The sequence below is a fragment of the Diadema antillarum genome, unplaced genomic scaffold, assembly GCF_040938485.1.
Source record: "Diadema antillarum isolate AM-2024a unplaced genomic scaffold, OU_Dant_1.0 seq00000400_RagTag, whole genome shotgun sequence".
Taxonomy (NCBI): Eukaryota; Metazoa; Echinodermata; class Echinoidea; order Diadematoida; family Diadematidae; genus Diadema; species Diadema antillarum.
In genome coordinates this window covers 1,646,408-1,664,971 of record NW_027271391.1, presented here as the reverse complement: position 1 = coordinate 1,664,971, position 18,564 = coordinate 1,646,408, and the positions used below count along the sequence as shown (strand labels likewise).

The 18,564-nt window shown below is 38.7% G+C and overlaps 1 protein-coding gene across 1 annotated transcript; it reads left to right on the top strand.

The window, feature by feature from the left end:
• The first annotated feature begins 871 nt into the window (after positions 1 to 871).
• Positions 872 to 16,624, top strand: LOC139732120 (cholesterol 24-hydroxylase-like). Its single transcript, XM_071642986.1, has 13 exons — positions 872 to 903; positions 2,494 to 2,559; positions 4,768 to 4,849; positions 5,956 to 6,116; positions 7,117 to 7,255; positions 7,802 to 7,915; positions 9,034 to 9,265; positions 9,960 to 10,032; positions 10,817 to 10,901; positions 11,662 to 11,772; positions 14,579 to 14,667; positions 15,102 to 15,168; positions 16,294 to 16,624. The coding sequence occupies exons 3-13, from the start codon at positions 4,796 to 4,798 to the stop codon at positions 16,429 to 16,431; spliced, it is 1,263 nt and encodes a 420-aa protein (XP_071499087.1). The 5' UTR covers positions 872 to 903; positions 2,494 to 2,559; positions 4,768 to 4,795; the 3' UTR covers positions 16,432 to 16,624.
• The last annotated feature ends 1,940 nt before the right edge of the window (positions 16,625 to 18,564 follow it).

The following is an 18,564-nucleotide window of genomic DNA, read 5'->3' as shown; positions in this document are numbered from 1 at the left end:
TGGTAATTTTCAACCTCTTTAAATTCAGTCAGGAATATCCATTGGTAATTTGTAAGAATGAAAGAAATTTCCCAAAATGACAGAGGTCAAGGTCAAAGTTTTCTAAAACTATGGTTAACTTGGAATTTTTGTGAACAGAAATACAACGAAACATATTTCCTTCACACAGAGAGGCCAATTTAAGTAATGGAGAGACTTGAAACTCAGTCATTATCATTGCATGGGCAACTATTACTACTACTGCTACTGCTATATTGTCATCATTTAATCAACCAAGATAAAGAATATAATATTATTGTACATTATGCATGCATGCACTACAACAACTACAACCAAATGATGGGAATAAAACAGCATAGAGGTGTCTTCATCATCATCATCATCAGTATACGGAAGTTAGTAGATTGATTAATTAATAAATTGTGAACTCTTCTTTATCGTATCCTGTATCAAGATACTTTGAATCATGGTTTTACTCTGTGAAACAACTGTTTCAAGTTTCAAGTTTCAAGTTTATTTTTCCACATCTCAAAAAACTGGAGTAGGTCCTTTTTATGATATTTAATGGTCGATCTCTATCCAAAGTCGAACTCGACACCAGTTATGCGCGCGCGACCCCGCATCACGATGCCCAGGTCGCGATCTCGAGGACGCATCCGCCTTCTTGTGTGCAGGCATAGCCATGCAAATGTTCATCCTTGATATTTTGTTTGTTTATTGTGTGTGTTCCCACCTGCCTGGCTTCTGCTTAAGAGCAAATATGGCGCCTTTCATCTTTCAAATTATCGGATACGCACTGTGCTTTGTGGTTCTTTCTGCCATCACAGCTTTTATAGCCTACACGCTCTACATTCACCACCAACACGAAAAGTATCGTCATATTCCTGGTCCGAAAAGAGCAAAGTAAGTTCATCGTAGCAACCCACTTCCTTCCCCTCAGTCCCATTTGAAGATTTTGGGGTTTCTAAGCGTTGTACCTGTTACATCACCACGATCTGCGATCACACACAGTCGCAGGCACGCAATTAGCAACACAGAATTCACAAGGATCAGGATCAGGACAAGGATCACAATAATCAGTTTTGGCATTTAAAGACTACTGACACTCTATGTGACCATGAGCAACTTTATCGATGTTTAATTATCGTGATTCTAATTTCTAGGCATTATCTGGAACGTCACATTCAAACAAGAGTCTCCATCCATATCCTGCATTCCTAGCCCGACAAGACGCTGTTAGTACGCTGTCCCCAACCAACTGGGATGCTCCTTTTTTCCAACTGGAACAACCTGGATGAATCTGCCCTACAAACAGGGGCATTGATCCAGTGTCAGAGGCCTAGGCCCACAGGGACAGGCAATTGAATTACTAAATGATACCACAAACCAAATGCAATTAAGACCTGATCTGATCTAAAAAAAAATTTTATGAGTGAGATTTTCATGACTAGGCATCTCGGCGCGCGAATGTGCACGCGAACGAGAGTGTGGGAGGGGTTTTTCCCCCCTGTGGCCTCCCGCAGTAGGGAGCTTTTTCAATTTTAAGCTCTTAATGGTGCGATCAGGTGCATACTTCAGTGACTATTTTTTACTTATTTTGAAAGACAAAAGGAAAATATAGGCCTACCTTCAATTGCAACTATCACTTTAATCCTTTGAGCTATGCTCCTTATTATAGGCCCAAGTTGCAGACTTCGCCCGATGCGAAAGAAAAATGGGTGCCATGCGTGAGATCGTGAGACGGACCCTAAATGCTTGAGTCTCACGCAGAATGCGTGAGACTTGGTAGCTCTGTGTCTGGTGAAATTAGAATCTTCTTTGTATTCAACAAAATCTAGGCCAAGAATTGTAAAAAGAGAAAAGATGTATTTGACTTTTCAAATAGATTTCTTTTTTTCTCTCTCACTTTCTCATTGGACTCCCAAGAAATTATAAAAGAAGGTTAATAGCTATATTTTGTAGATTGAATGTAAAACATCCTGGAAATCATCCAAAGAAAAAAGAAAGAAATTGAGCAAATCTCAAGATCATATTCCTGGCAGCCTGGAAAACTTGTTCTGTATTCTGGAGAATCATGGGCACCCAGGCCCCATTAAGTTCTCCCTTTACTCAATGGTCATATGAAGAAGTGATGACTATACTGAGTCCTACTACCTGAGATTTCTCTGCTGACCCACAGACTTGGGGGCAGCTCATGGTAATGAAGTAAGTCAACAGCAGAGTCTGGTTACGTTACTTTTTGCTGTTGTTGTTGTTTTTGTTGTTGCTGCTGTTGCTGTTGTCTAAGGAAGCTAATTTTCCCTACTTGCACGCACTTGTAATTATTTTTTTTTTTTTTTTTTGCCCGTTCCAAAGTATTTCCTTGTGTAGTATTTTTAGTTAACTCTGGTTTCTCGTGTTTGTTTGATGACATCGTGAGGAACTCTCATCTCAATTAATGATTCCTTTTCTTTCTTCTCCTCACCAATAATTTGGTAATTTTTTCTCTTTCAGCTTTTACCTCGGCAACATACCCCAGTTTGCTGAGACAAAATCTTTCAGTAAGCAGATACATGCATGGTAAGTCACAGATAAAAGTGTTTGCGATAAAGTGGAAAGTCTATATGTGTTGAAAAGAAAAGATTACTGGTATGTGCATACAATGAACACAATGAAAGAAGTGAGACTGTTATGAATAATTATTTACCAATACATGAAGGGTTCAATAGGCACATCTTTCTCCTATATATAAAATGAAAATTAGGGCCTGTATTTTCAATGTTTATAGGGCAATGTATGTCAGTGAAAAGCATTGTTGATTGTGCTGGGAGTCAAGAATGTGAGTGTGACTTGCATGCTGGTTGCATAAGCCAGTTCACAATAAGCACGAGTCTGCAATGACCTCTCCAACCACAGACTTTTGCAAAGCATGGAATAGTCTTCAAGAAGAGGGGTTGAAAACAGCCATGTAGGAAGTGGTAATTTACATGTCAGTGCTGCCTGAATGGCTTTTGTTAATGTTGCTGAAAAGAATGCACATTCACCTTTAAATACCAATCTGCACCTGGTTTATTCATAACACAGTTGTCATGAAGCCCTATCTAGGTTTTGAATACTTCAGTCAAATCCATTTCAAGAGAAGGTCTGCCATGACCTTTATCTGCACATGCTCAGATTGGAACTGTGAACTGGCTTATTGTACATTAAAGAATAGTCTTTGTGCAAATTAGCCGTACCCTCCCACCCCCCCCCCCCCCCCCCCCCATCTAAAAATTTGCACATGAAATAGATCCACTATGCACTGGTGTGCGAATGTTTTCATATGTGACCGTGCATCCCAAAACCATCAAAAAGTCGCACCCCTTGATTTCATGTGAGGTCTCAAAAAAGGTGAAACAGGTCGACCAAGTCAATTTTGAGTTTTCCACATTTTCTGAAAGAGCTACTGTAAAACGAGGAATTTTCGCGTGCATTTTAATTTCGCGAATTTCGCGAACGCCAAAATTCGCGAAATTAGAATGCACGCGAAAGCTTTTGTCTACACTACATGCATTGAATGCCAGTAGCAATTCGCGAAAATTTCGTGCCTCGAAAAAGGCTGTCTGCTCCAATTCGCGAAAATTTCATGCCGCGAATATATCATGTTTTACAGTATTCTTCTACCTTAGTCTTGAGTTTGGGTTCATAAAATGATTGGGAAAGTGTGTTTTCAGCAACCCCTTTTTTGGTAGAGTAGTGTGATCAGGTACATGTATGTCTTAGAGGCCCCTATTTATTTCTTGAAAAATCCTTTGCACACTCTCCACTTTCAACTCCAGATGATAACTTTTGAAAGCTCAATGCTTCTACTGTTAGCATTGATCATGGACAGAATGTGTTAATAGAGCATACTCAAGTTCAGCCTAATCTGATAATCCCTTCATTGTTGTTGCTATGGCAGTTTACATCCTGTTTTATGTTCCATTCATCACACAGGTAGCACCGCTTACAAAAGATTAACCGCTTGAATAGACCCTATACTTCAGAGCCTATTTTCTCAGTTCACACTTTTCCAGAGCGCTTTCTTTCCTATATTTAGAGAGGTTGGGAGAGTCCATTTGAATTGAGCTATACAGTTGTACATCATTTTAAAGCTTAGAGTCTGTTCTTTCAGAATCTGCCCTTAGATAAAAATTCATGTCTGACTTTTTTTTGCTGGTTCTGTGGTGCAGGGTCACATTTTATGTGTGAATATTTTCATGAAGGTTATTATTATTGAAAGGACACAGACTTTGTCAATTTGTAGCACTGTATTAATGCAGGATGCTTTGTGCAAGCCAGACAAGAGGAATCAAAATGATTGATGGGATATGAAGGGAGGGAGGGTATTGAGAAATTTGAGAAATACATGAATATTTGGTGGTTGTTGTTTTTTTTTCTCTCTCTCTCTCTTTAAAAATAATGAACAGAAGATTAACAAACTCAACTCCTGAATGAAAAACCTAGGTTACAACATTACCTGGCACAATCTAACAACAATGTATGATTTTGTTTTTGTTTGTTTTCAACTAAGATGTGGACTTATCAAAATGAGCTATAAGAATTGAAATCATTTGAAAGCTGAACATAGTTGTAGTGTAAATGCATACATTTGACAAATATGTGCCAATATTATAATGCAGTGGATGAATTATTGTTTGCAATGTGATTTGTTCTGTCATGCCCTTGCTCATGTTTGATCTGTGAACACTTCTTGTTTTATGTGTGATCTGCATATGTTGGCTCTCTCTTATCTGCCATTGCTATCAGGCGTCTCGAGTTTGGCCCGATATTCACCATGTGTGCCCTGCACAGTGTCGTGGTTGTATGCTGCGATACCGCTGCTATCAAGGTAAAACCAGTTTTTAATCTCCATTCCATTTTCTTGTCTGTATGCCTGCTATCTTTTTGCTGACTCGTGTTTGTTTGGCCTTAGAATGTTGTGAATGTCCATGCATGAGACTCTGTTACATGGTTAATTTACATTGTGTTCAACTTGTGGAGCAGGTTTGTACATGAATAACTGAACAAAAACAATTAAAAAATAAAAAGAGCTGAAGACTCTGAAAATCATTGACTTAACAGACCTACATGTACATCTAAGTCGCTGAGTAGTAGTTTGCTACTTGTCATTAGGTATTTGGTAATACACCGTTCTAAGCAAGGATTTTCTTCTCACTTTTCTTTTTTCTTTTGCCCCTTGATGGGATTCATTTCACCTGAAGGAATAAATGCATGTGATCACTTCTGGTTTTCATTATTTTGTTATTTTGTGAATGAAAAAAAAAAGAGTGGAGACATGTTCATTTGAATTGTCAAGTGATTGATTTGTTACTACTGTGAATATATTTGCAAACTGGGACCTGCATGACAATTTTCAATCACATTGTTGGAATGAGAAATTTAAAGGTATCATCCCTTTTCAGCAGAAATGTTTAGTGATTTCCCACCTTTTCTTTGACCTGTCTCGTAATTATGGTCAAGAACTCTACAATGCTGCCAAGCAACAATATCAAAAATTGTTCACTCTTTGAAAATGAACAGAGCTACATCAGTTAATGATGCCTATGGTCAGTGAGAGTTCTGAAAAGGGATACTTGTGATTAGTCCCATGCATAGCAGAAATTGTATGTAGTATCCTGAAAATTACTGACATGAAAATTGTTATACCATGCATTGTTTATATAGTATCATTATTCCCAATCAGTAAAGTTCAGAATACTTTTCCTATAATATCACAAGGTCTGTTTTACAATTATTGATATTTTTTGCAGAACTTAAGAAGGTTGGTGGAAACATTCACTCTATCAATTCAAATTATACTGTTAGTATGCAGGCATATAGAACCTTATTGGTCCTTCACAATATCTATGGACAGTTCAGGATCTTCGAGGAAAAGATCTTTTTTTTTTTTTTAAGTTATTCTTGGTGCACAAATTTTTGATGTTTTCTTGATAGGAACTGATGACGAGGAGTAAGTATCCAAAAGATGAGAAGCAGTACAGACCATTTCATTCCCTCTTCGGGGCCAGGTCCCTGGGTAAAGGCCTAGTCTCGGAGACAGACCACGAGGCTTGGGCAAGGAAAAGGGCGCTCTTCAATCCAGCATTCCACCGCAAGTAAGAATGATGTTCTAGATGAATCCTGGTACTCCTGCTTGAGTCTATAGGGGATGCAAAATAGATAGTGATGTTGTACACTGTACCGTATGTCCAAAAAAAAAAAAAAAATACAACGGGACCCTCCGCAATGATATCTTTAAAAATAGTGAATCAATCTAAATACAAATTCAGGGCATGAAACTATAACTCATTGCCCACATCTTAAAGAAAACCCCATTCAATTTGCTTCAGTGATGAAGGAGAAATGAGGAATTTTGTAGAAGACGTCAGGAATCTCTTCCCTCCAAGTTCTGTCTATTGTTTTCACACACAAGAGCATCGAAGTGCTAAACTTGGAAGAATCAGACTCATGACATGCTTTACAACAATCCACATTTCTCTGTGACCGCTTAACCAAATTGAATGGCGTTTTCTGCGAAATTGAGCTAAGATGTTATATTTTAAGACCCTGAAGTAGCATTTAGACAGTTTAGTCATATTGGGTGTTATCAATGCGAAAATCTGATTGTATTTCTTTTTTTTGGGGGGGGGGGGAGATACTGTATGAGTTGTGATTGGTGTGGATCTACAGTTGTATACAAGCATTTATCTGGATTAGTGTCAAGACAAATAACTTTTTTTTTCTTTTTGGCTGTCTTCTTCCTGTCATACTGGCACTTTCCCATCACAAATATTACTTGCCTCAAAGAGATATTAAGGATTTTGATCATCAAATTGTTTTGTATTCTAAGGCAGTGAAAAGGAGATTAGCTCAAGTTACAATCAATATGTCAGAAAAAAAAAATATTCACACTTCCAGAATTTGTAATGAAATATATCACATTTTCATTGTCTTTTTCCTGAAGGTTCATTACTAGACTCTGGGATTTTAAGAGCTTTTGTTTTTGAAGTGAAGGATGACCTTTTTTATGAAGGAATACTGTTAGTTACACTGTATAAGTTCTTGCATGCAATCAAAGTCTTGAATTTTGTTTCCATATTGCTTGACATGAAACAGATACCTCATGGGTCTAATGGAGCCTTTTAACACTGCCGCTGATCAGCTGACCAATCACCTGATGCAGTACGCTGATGGAAAGACAGAGGTCACCATGCTGCATGAATTCGGCCGCATCACGCTGGACATCATTGGCAGGGTATGAAGAGAGAAAACTGCAGAGAAAATGATATACCACTTTATTTGTTTCAACTTTTTCATCCTTTCTTGTGTTGCTGGTGTTTCTTCTTCTACTTCTTCTAGCTTTTACTATTATCATTATTATTATTGTTGTTGTTGTTGTTGTAGTTATTATTATTATTATTATCATTATCATTGTTATTATTATTGTTATTATTATTATTATTATTATTATTATTATTATTATTATTATTATTATCATCATCATTATCATTATCATTATCATCATCATCATCATCATCATTATCCTCATGATAACTTCTACTACTACAAGAAGTATTATTCTTTTATTATTATTATAGATTTCTGCAAATACAATTTTGTTGTTATTATTACTATCAATATCATTGTCATCATCATCATTATTATTATCAATATTGTTACTGCTGTCGCTACCTCTACAAATGGTACAATTCTTTGTCATCATAACATGACAGTCATCATCACTATTATGCTGATAGTGAATGTCATTCTAAAAGTCAGATATTTTACGTGCATGCCACAGGTTGGTTTTGGCATAAAGGAGGATGTGATTACGAACCCAAACCACCAGCTGTGTCATCTTGTTCCTCACCTGGCAATGGGAATGCAGGCCATGTACAGTAATCCTCTCCTGGAGGTAAGGATGTATTAAAAATTTGACATTTTTTTGCATTGCAGAATCTTTTGTGCATTTCGGATGACATGAAACTTACTCGAAAATAGAGACAAAGAATAGAAAAAAGTTGCTTGTTGTATAATTGTACTTTATCCAGGGATGTGAGAGCTCATATTTTAATCTGATTTCAGACTTTTTGGGTCTTACCCAAACCCCGCTTCTCAGATTTTTTGCAGTTCAGATGCTCTGAAATATTTGTAGTTTTAGGCATTTCAGACTTTTTTCTGCAAGTACTCTCACACCCCTGTATATCATGTCTTGATTCTGTGTAATTAAAGACACATGAAATTCAACTTATTGGCCAAGTGCATAAATTTGATAGTAATGTCACAAAGCTGTCTACTTTTTCAGTAATTTGAAAATCATCTCTTCTTAGTTTGTATTTTCCGGCATATAGATCAGATTTAGTGTTTCACTGCTGCTATGAGAAGATATTGATTGCTCCTTAACCTGTTGAGGACTGTTTGATTTTGCAACAACATGCATTTCCCTTAGACACTTGTCCGAGTACATGTATACTTGAGACTCGTCCTCAATGGGTTAAGCATGAGTATTTCTTATCAGTATAGAATGCTGACTATATTTTCTTGGTATGAATATTTCCTCAGAGCAGTTTCAGTGCCCCCTATAGCAATTGACCTCAGTTCAAGATGATGACCTTTGAGACTGGCAGCCATCAGCAGTTATCAGCATTATGACCTCATTTAACCTTGATGATGCCTGATCAGTGATCATACAATGTACCACTGACTTTCAGAAGTTTACATAATGTGTAGCTATTTTGCCCCTGCTGAGTTGCAATGTGAATGCCCCAATGTAAAGCATGCCCATTATATTGGTTCTCTCCATATAAAAGACTGGGATTTCTTTCCAAGATCCATGCATTCCTCAGTCTAAGTAAAATATCGTGAAATGTTGATTTTAAAATTCGCAAGGGAGATTAAACTCTTATCACAAACTGTGATAATGCTTCAACAGCCTTCACTTGGAAATGCACCTACAGTCCATACTAATACTAAGATGTTGTTTCCATGGCAACATGAAATAACCGCCTATATTATACATAACCTCTTCCCAAGCTGAGCCCACTGCCAAGTCACCTCCGGTACAAGCGCGAGATGCGCGAGACTGCTAATCGGATGCGGGCCCTCGGCCAGGAGTGCATCGAGGCGCGGATGAGAGCCATTGAGGCGGGGGAGGAGGTGCCTAGCGACATCCTCACTTACATACTGGATGCATCCAACAACCTCCAGGAGGCGTCCTTTGGGATGGAGGACATGATCGATGAATTCTGCACCTTCTTTGCTGCAGGTACTGAGAAGCATTCACACTACAAGATGTTTGTGTTTGGCAGATCCATCTGAGTTATTGTTTATGATATATTAGTGGCTGAATGGAACAGATATACCAATGATTTTGATGATGCTTACATGTGAATATAAGAGAGGAGCATATCTGTGAAGTGCTATACACATCGTATATTTAGTGAGCCTAATTTTTCTCCAGTCAGGACTTTCCAACACTCTTGAGAGTGGTTAAATTCACGATCGTGAATGACAGTGACATAAACAGAGAAATGCATGCATGCATGCTCTTTTGATGTCAAGATCAAAGTTAATAATTTAGCATGTTTTTGTATTTGAGAATAGCTCCGAATTCACAAAATCGTGAAAAATAAAAACCTTGCGGAATGTATGGTGTATACAGTAACAAGCTACTGTCCAGTCACTACAGTTGATGACATGTGTAGGAAAATGAAATGAGAGAAAACAAAGTCCTTTGAAGTATATTACATACTAATTAGCAGCAATAAATCTCTATTTGTATGTTACAGCACCAAACCACAGTAGTGTCGTCTCTGTTACATGACAGCTTGAATGTTGCTTCTCAAGACAGGCAGTAATGATAATCAGTAGAGTTCACATGCAGAATACACAAACCTTGTCTTATTATGTTTATTCTGGATGGATCCATTTGACGGTCCAAATCATTCTTGTGTTTGCAGGACAAGAGACTACGGCCAATCTCCTGTCATTCTGTCTTCTCCACCTTGGCCACAATCCAGATGTCCTCTCAAGGTCAGTGCTGGTCAACAGATAACCAGTCAGCTGAGGAGAACTGAAGAAGGTTTTATAACACTGTGTAGCTGTAACACCTATGGATTTAATACTTTATTCACGAAATCATGATATGAATCCACTTTTGCATACTAGCAGTCAACATAATCTCTATTGAATTTTGTTACATTGAACATACATTGATAGATTACTGCCTAATGCTAGGGCTCATGATTAATGTTCATGATTTTTGCTCTTCTTCTTTTTTCTCTCCTCTTTTTTGTTTGGGGGGTATCCTGTTGAGATATCTATTAGCATTCTTCATTGTCTCTCCATCTCTCCATCTTTTGCTCTTCTTATTTCTTTTCTTCCTTTTTTTTTGTGTGTGAGATGGTAATGTGTGAGTTTTCGTCAATTGATCAATCCATAACATTTGTGTTCAGCCTCAGCTCCTGTATATGGGGGAGGAGGGTGGTGTTCATTTCCTTTTTTTTAATTGACTTTCTGCTTTGAATTTTTTATTGCTGTGAATGCCATATTGTTTTCTGAAATTCAGTGGTTTATTTATGTACAATGTTGCTATTTACATTTTCCTGGACACCTCAATAGAACAGCAGCATCTTGTAGGTACAGGTGAGCAGGGCGATTGAGCAATATTCCAATTATTAGTGTTTGATTATTGTTTGTGTATTGCTATTACATTAATTTTATACCCAAAATATGTACAAATGCTAATACATGTACAAATCCTGTAGAGATGTTTATCAGCATTCTTCATTATTTCTCTTTCTTTTTTTTTTTTCAGACTTAAGAAGGAGATTGACTCTGTTGTTGAGGGGAAGGAATTCATTGACTTCAGTGATGTTGGCAAGCTGCAGTATTTGACTCTCGTAAGTATTTCTAAATGCACCTGTGTTGATTCTTGAGCATTGTTGCCAGACCACACCTAGCAACAGACTGTTAGATCAAATTTTGGCACTGTTCAAAATTTTGTAGATAAAAAATAAGGTCCACATTTTTGTCAATTTGTTACCATTGTCATACAGTGTCCATAATACTTGTCACTTAAATGTGTGTTTACTGGCTCTGTGCTTGTAGCTTTGTTTCACATGCAAGGAATCAACTACCAAATGCTGTGCAGTTCCAGGCTAATGTTTTCAGTAAGATTGGCAGACAACCAGAAACAGTGTTTGACAAGAAAAGTTCAATTTTAACACACTAGTTTACACTACAGTCTCTCACATCGCTTTGGATATTACCTCGCAAGTGGCGGGATCGACTTGTGAGTATTTAGGGCAGACCTCTTCACCGGGGTATGCATCCTACTCTTGCCGAGGAATGAATGAAGAGGTATATTTTACGTGAGTAGGTTGTGACTCTGTCACACAGGGAACTCCATTTTATGTCCTATCCGAGGGATAGAGTGTTTTGCCTCGCTAGAGGGGATGACTTGAATACACAACATTGCTCAGTAAGACTCACTTGGGTTTGAATCAGAACCATGCGAGCTTATTAAAGACAGATACACTATTGACTGAGCCACCTCACTGCCCATTCCAGTCCTCCCCAAAGTACAAAGAAGCACCCAATTTAAGATTTGCTGGTTGACTAGTGACCACACCCATTATAAACTCCAACCCTTACTAATAGGTCTTGAAGGAGTCCCTGAGGCTGAACGGTCCTATTGGAGGGTCCAACAGGAGAGTCCTAGAAGACACTGAGCTGTGCGGCTACACAGTCCCCAAAGGATCCACTGTAGTGGTAGGCCTATGTTGTGTACCCCTGAACATTTTGGGGTTTTTTTGTTTGTTTTGTTTTTGTTTTTGTTTTTTTGTGTGTGTGGTTTTTTTTTTTTTATTGTATTGTTTTGTTTTGTAATGTTTTGTTTTGTTTTGACGAGGAGAGTTGAAGAAAAATTAAAGATAGATTAAAAGAGAGAGAATGGTACTATCGGTATGGCATGCGTGATATTATAACTTAAATGCAAAGATATGCACATTATAGTAGCAGTTCAACAAATTGTAGTGGTTTATAGTGACCTCGTCTACAGCCACTCTGTCTATTTTCCAATTGGTCTACTGGCAAATCGTCTATTACCGATTCGTCTAATACCCATTTGGTCTACAACTTGTTTTGTCCAGTACACATATTGTCTAATAGTCACTTTGCCCACTACCCGTACTGTCTAATACCCGACTCGTCTAAGGAGCATTTCGTCTACTGAGCAATTGATCTAATAGCCAAGTCGTCTATACTCACAATGTCTACTTGTCATGTCGTCTAATATCCATTTCGCCTACTGCCACTTTGTCTACTCCCACCTCGTCTACAAGTCATCTCGTCTACATTCACTTTGTCTAGTTATCATATCGTCCAACCCTTAGTTCGTCTATACCCAACATGGTCTATACCCATCTGGTCTACACCCAACTCGTCTACACCCAACTCGTCTACTCCCAACTGGTCTACACCCAACTGGTCTATACCCAATTGGTCTACTCCCATCTGGTCTACTCCCAACTCGTCTACTCCCAACTTGTCCACTCCCATCTGGTCTACTCCCAACTCGTCTACTCCCAACTTGTCTACACCCAATATTGGTCTACTCCCAACTGGTATACTCTCAACAATTTACCCAAACTGATCATTCCCATCTGGTCATGCTAATAATGAATATACCACTTTGCCTAGTGTGCAGTCCGTCTCACTGTCACGAACTATTCGTAACCCTGCCGTGGTACAAAAATCAATAATAGTCTATTCTTTAAAGTTGTTAATTATTCCGCACGTGCTGAATATAAAGACATATTAATGGTGAGACACGACTATCCAGTCAACATCCTGTCCGTAAAATAACTAAATAATAATAAACTATTTACGTCGATGTAGGGCAATTTGTCAATCAGTTGCAATGAAAACATCTCGACGGAAGAACTTCATAAATTTGAATAATAAACTAGCTCAGTTACAATCCTCCATCACAAACGAATTGTCAGTCATACGAAACAGAATTACATTTCGACCACCCACCCCGTCCACCCCCGTCCATGCATGCAGCGATCTTGACGGGATCCCGAATGAGGAATTATCGAGTAATATTTCATCGCGTTTGGTACACAAGTAAAGGTACAACGATCCAAGTGATGTGTGCGTGTAGTTGGATTGACACCGGAGGCACGCGTATAATTACACATCCAGCACCACAACACAGCAAGTTTTTCACACTGTGACATTATTCTTTTTATACAAAGTCATATATTAGTACAAAAAATTTAAACCGAATGGGGCACCAAGAGTGTTCAACCTATTTCAATGGGAAAGGAAACTAGATGAAGTAGACTTTAGTAAGGAGTTTGGAGTAGACAAAAAAAAACAACTATATAACAAGTAGACCAGTTGGGAGTAGACCAGTTGGGTGTAGACCAGTTGGGAGTAGACCAGTTGGGAGTAGACCAGTTGGGAGTAGACGAGTTGGGTGTAGACCAGTTGGGAGTAGACCAGTTGGGAGTAGACCAGTTGGGAGTAGACCAGTTGGGAGTAGACTAACTGGTTATTAGACTAATTGAGTATTAGACAAGGTGGATGTAGACCAATTGGCTATTAGACAAAATGGGCTGTGGACTATTTCATTCATAGACCTAATGATTAATAGACGAAATGGTCAAAAGACATAATGGGTATTAGACGAAATGTGACTTAGACAAATTAGAGATTAGATTAAATGGTTAGTAGACGAAATGGCAATTAGACTAATTGGCATTTAGACAAAATGATTGGTAGACGAGTTGGTAGGAGACGAAGCGAGTTTAGACGAGATGGCATTAGACTTGGTGAACAGTGGACAGTGTGGTTGTAGACGAGGTGCCAGTTTACCATTGTACCATTGTAAAGAGTCTTGTTTTAAAATTTAGCTGAAAAATTTCTCTGCATTACGTCAGTTAAAGCCATCTCTTTTCCCATTTTCTATCAACTGGCTTTGATTGGTGAAATCCAAAGTATAAATGAGCTTATTCAATGGAGACAACTTATTTCAATTCACAAGTGAAATGTCAAATTTATTGAGCATAACTATTGTCTGGATGAACCACGATGGGTTGGCATTATTCCGCTGCCTCTCTGTTTGTGTACATTAGATCAAGGTCACTCATTCTTCTGATTTAATTGCATTATTGAACAGAAACTGATCCCTGGTACCTTTTGGCAATGTCATCACCAGCCCCCCCCCCCCCCCCCCCGATATATTACGTCCTATTCCTTTCTTGTATTGCAAGTATATGGATCCCACAATGTTATTTTTAACCCTCCCTTGGCTAAAACTAGCCAAGCCTTTTCATTGGCTTCCCTTTATTTCCCAAAGTTGAACCTTGCAATAATTTCAGCAAGCCCACAATGGTGTAACAATGCTCAGTCCAACAGGAAGGCCGTACGGATTATATTAGAGAAATCATGCCAACTTTATTCATTTGACAGTTGACCTCAGACGTCATTGCCAAGTGGCAAAGGAAGTAGAGTAAGGGTTAACCAAATTGTCATTTTTCTTTTGCATATGTGTTACTGTGTGTATCAGCTGCCGATGTTCACCATGGGGCGTCATGAGGACCACTTCAAAAACCCTCTGACCTTTGACCCAGAACGCTTTACCAGAGATGACGACAAGTAAGAATGAGCAATTAATATTCTTAGCTTTCCTTCTTTCTCAAGTCAGAGGTCTAAATTTCCTAAAGTAAAAGGTATTGTTCCTCCTTGCCTCTTTCCACTATTATTTTGTTAGGTTTTAAGTCAGCCTGTTCAGATAAGCCAAATGAAGTACATGTACTCTCTGTCTCAGAATTACTTAATTAACATATTTTTATACTACCATCAGCCAGTGTGAGAGTTTTGCAGTTAGAGAGATGAAACTGGAGTTGTTTCCAGAAAAAATAATTTTCCTTGTGTAATTATGCTATGAGCACAGGAAATAGACAAGTGTTGAGTTGTGAGATGTAGGCCCTACCTGGTACTGAATATATTTCCTTGTTCAGAAGAGTATAGAAACTCATATTGTATGTATGACTCATTGATTTTGGATTCAATTTGTGGTTTTATTTTAGACCTCTCTTTGCATACTTCCCTTTCTCTATTGGACCAAGATCATGTATCGGCCAGGCCTTTGCCATGGTGAGTTTGCCCTCTCTGTATAGTTGATATCATTTAACACTGTTTGCTCTGAAATTATTTTCTTGACGATGTTTTCCCATGGGAAAAATCCCAGAATGTTCAATCCATGGAAGGACATTAGATAATAATAGACCACCAAGGTACGATCACTGACTGGTATTTGCCTTTAAAAATCCCATATTTGCATGCTGTTCTTTGTCTTCTGTTCTTGTTCCTTCACCCGTCCTTGTTACTCTAACCCCTCTATTCCATTCCTCCTATCTCCTTCTATTCCTCTGTAACGTCCCTTCCATTCCCTTTCCTCCTTATCCAACCTCATTCCTTTCCCTGTACCTCCTTAACACTTCTCTTCCTCCGTAACCCCCACCCCCCCCCCATCCTTGTTCCTTCTTTTGTATTCCAGCCTCTTTCCCTGATTCTCTTTATCCCCTTCTCCATCTCTGTTCCTCCTTACCACATCTTCCTCCATAACCTCACCCCTTTTCCTATCCCTCCTTACCCACCTCTTCCCCTTTCCTTGTCACTCTTTACCCCACCCCCATCTGTGTCCCTTCTTACCCACTATCTCCATCCTTTTGACCCCCCCCCCATCCCTATCCCTCCTTGCCCCTATCTTCTTCCTTAACCCCTTCTCCATCCATAGTCCTCCGCACCAACCTCCTTCCCTATCCTTACCCCCTTTACCCCTTACCCATCTCTGTCCCTTCTTACCCCTATCTTCCTCTTTAACACCACCCCTATCCCTCTTTGCCCCATCTTCTCCCTTAACTACCCCCCCCCCCCATCCCTATTCCTCCTTACCAACCCCATTTTTTTTCCTGTCCCTCTCTACCCTTCCCATCTTGTTCCCCCTTAACCCCATCCCATTCATGCCCCTCTTTTACTATGAACTTCCCCTTCCCAACCTCCCAACCGTTCTGAATTTGGAGGAAAGAATCTGAATTTTTATCATTCCCAGCTCTTCTTTCAGTTGGAGTTTCCTATATTTTGTGATAATTCTACTACACAGTTCCCTATGGGAGCTGCTCTTTCTTTCCTCCTTTGGAGCCAAAACATCATCCCTATTTTTCAGTCAGAAAGGTTAAGAAGTCTTCATTTACATTTGGTATTCCTTATCCTCCTCAGATCGAGATGAAGGTGATCATCGCAAAGCTCCTCAGGCGGTATGACTTTTGCCTTGTTCCAGGCCAGGACCTTGACTTCCAGGAAGAGCTCACCATGAAGCCAAAAGACGGATGCAAGACCTTCATCTCTGTACGCTGAGGGCGCCCTGCTCTTTAGAGGGAAATTCTATTCAACCAATCATCATCCCCTGATACTGCTTTACTTGACACCCTTTAACTTTTGTGCAGTGACAATTACAATGACACAGTCACATGTTTCAGTCATATTCCAAATGCCTACCGAGATGTGTACAGCGTGTACCACTGTTTATTAATCTTGAACTGTGAATAACATTCAGTGTTCTGCCTTATCGCTTTTAGTCAATTGTTTTCCCCAAGTCAGTCAAACCATTCATTTATGTACAATCTGTGAGAGATTGCATTCTTATGTGAAATGTACCGTTATCTCTTGACAATCAGAGTGCTATAGTTTGGACTTATTTTTACCAAAGTGTTTAGTTTTTCTCAAAAGTCATATTCCTCATTGCATCTCATATACTACACCTTAGATAGTAAAGATTTATTATCATTTATACCAAAGACACTAGGCATACTCGGAAGGTGAAGGTTTAATTTGTAAATGCATCTTCCCCCTCCTAAAAATAGAGGAAATGATGTGACCTAAATATGTACTTATGAAGGACATATCTCTTAGATACTGAAATCATGTTCTACTACCTTTATGAACAATATTTCTAGCTTGAAATACGGAAGAATGCTCAACTTATAAATATTTATGCCGACTGTGCCTTACCTCAAAGTTTTGTCCAATTCATTTCAGTCAATTTGAGCAGGGCAAGATGTGGTTGCAAGGCCAGCAGTACATGAATATACCATGAGTAATGTGTGTATGTGTGTGTGTCTGTGTGTGTGTGTGTGTGTGTATGTGAGTGTGATTGAATGGATGCAGGTGCTCTCTATTCAATGTTAATTAGACCCGCATAATACAGATACATTAAGAATCAGGACTACAAGCAATTTTAATAGAAATGTGGTGAAGGGATTGTGCTGTGCCAACAGAGAGCATCATGCAATTAGATGAAATATCTGCAATGATTTGAATTTATTCTTCTTTCATGTGGAGTAGTTGATCAGAAGGAACAAATCTGGAGATTGTAATCTGGCAAAGATATTAGCAAGAGCTTTTGTCCAGCTTCTGGAACTTCTAATGAAATATGCTATTAAATCAAGATCATGCCACAGAAAAAAAGTTCATTCTGTATTTTTCCAGCAAGGAATGCAAACATCCAAACATATTCTAGAGATTTTGACTGATATTATGGTCAACACTACAGCTCAGCTTTATTTGGCTAAATTGCTGTTTCACATATCAAGCATCTTTTTACCAGAAACAATATGGATCCAAACTGATAGATTCTTGTATCAATTCATGAATCCAAGTACAAGTAGTGTTTGTATGTCCATTTTTTTTTTTTATCGTAGCTATGACAGTAATAGTGGAAATTTTTGCAATGTGAAAGTTTTCACACATTTTGCACCACCAGGAAACCAGTGCAAAATTGAAGACACGTGGATATTCTTGCAAGTTATATATTCCACTAATGGGTGTCTTGAATCCAAGGAATTATGAACACATGAAATTCATCTTACCCAGCCAAGCACAAAAAATTACTTTTGCAAAAATATCCACTTTTACGCCCGCTTTTGCAGTACTCAAACACTGAATGATCAGTGCTTATTTATGTCAATTAAAGGCAGTTCATCAATCAGTTGCAATAAGCCATCTACCCTTTGTTTCTGCCACTGTGCTGACTGCAACCGGCAAGATTCAGGGGGCTACTGTACCAGCAATTACAGTGTATGATGTGGTGGCCCCTACTAGTGTCCAGAATGCTGTAACTCCAGAAGTGTCCAAATTTTACTTGCATTTCTACTGTTTGAATTGTACAAAGAACATTTTGTCCCCTCCTATTTGCGCAACCACACTCACTGTTGATCACTGATTTCCCCAAACCAGTCATTACAGTCTAACTTAACTTATTGAGGACGGCTGATTTTGCTGCAACACGCACATCCCATAGACACCTGGCCGAATATACTCGAGACAAGTCTTCAACAGGTTAATGTAGGAGCTGCAACGAGGATTCATTCATTCAGTCATTCAGTCATTCAGTCATTTTTCCATTTCCAACAGAAATACTTCTATATGGTTTCTTTTTTCAGAAATTTAGTGCATAAGTTACACTACAGTGTACAATTAACAAAATTTACA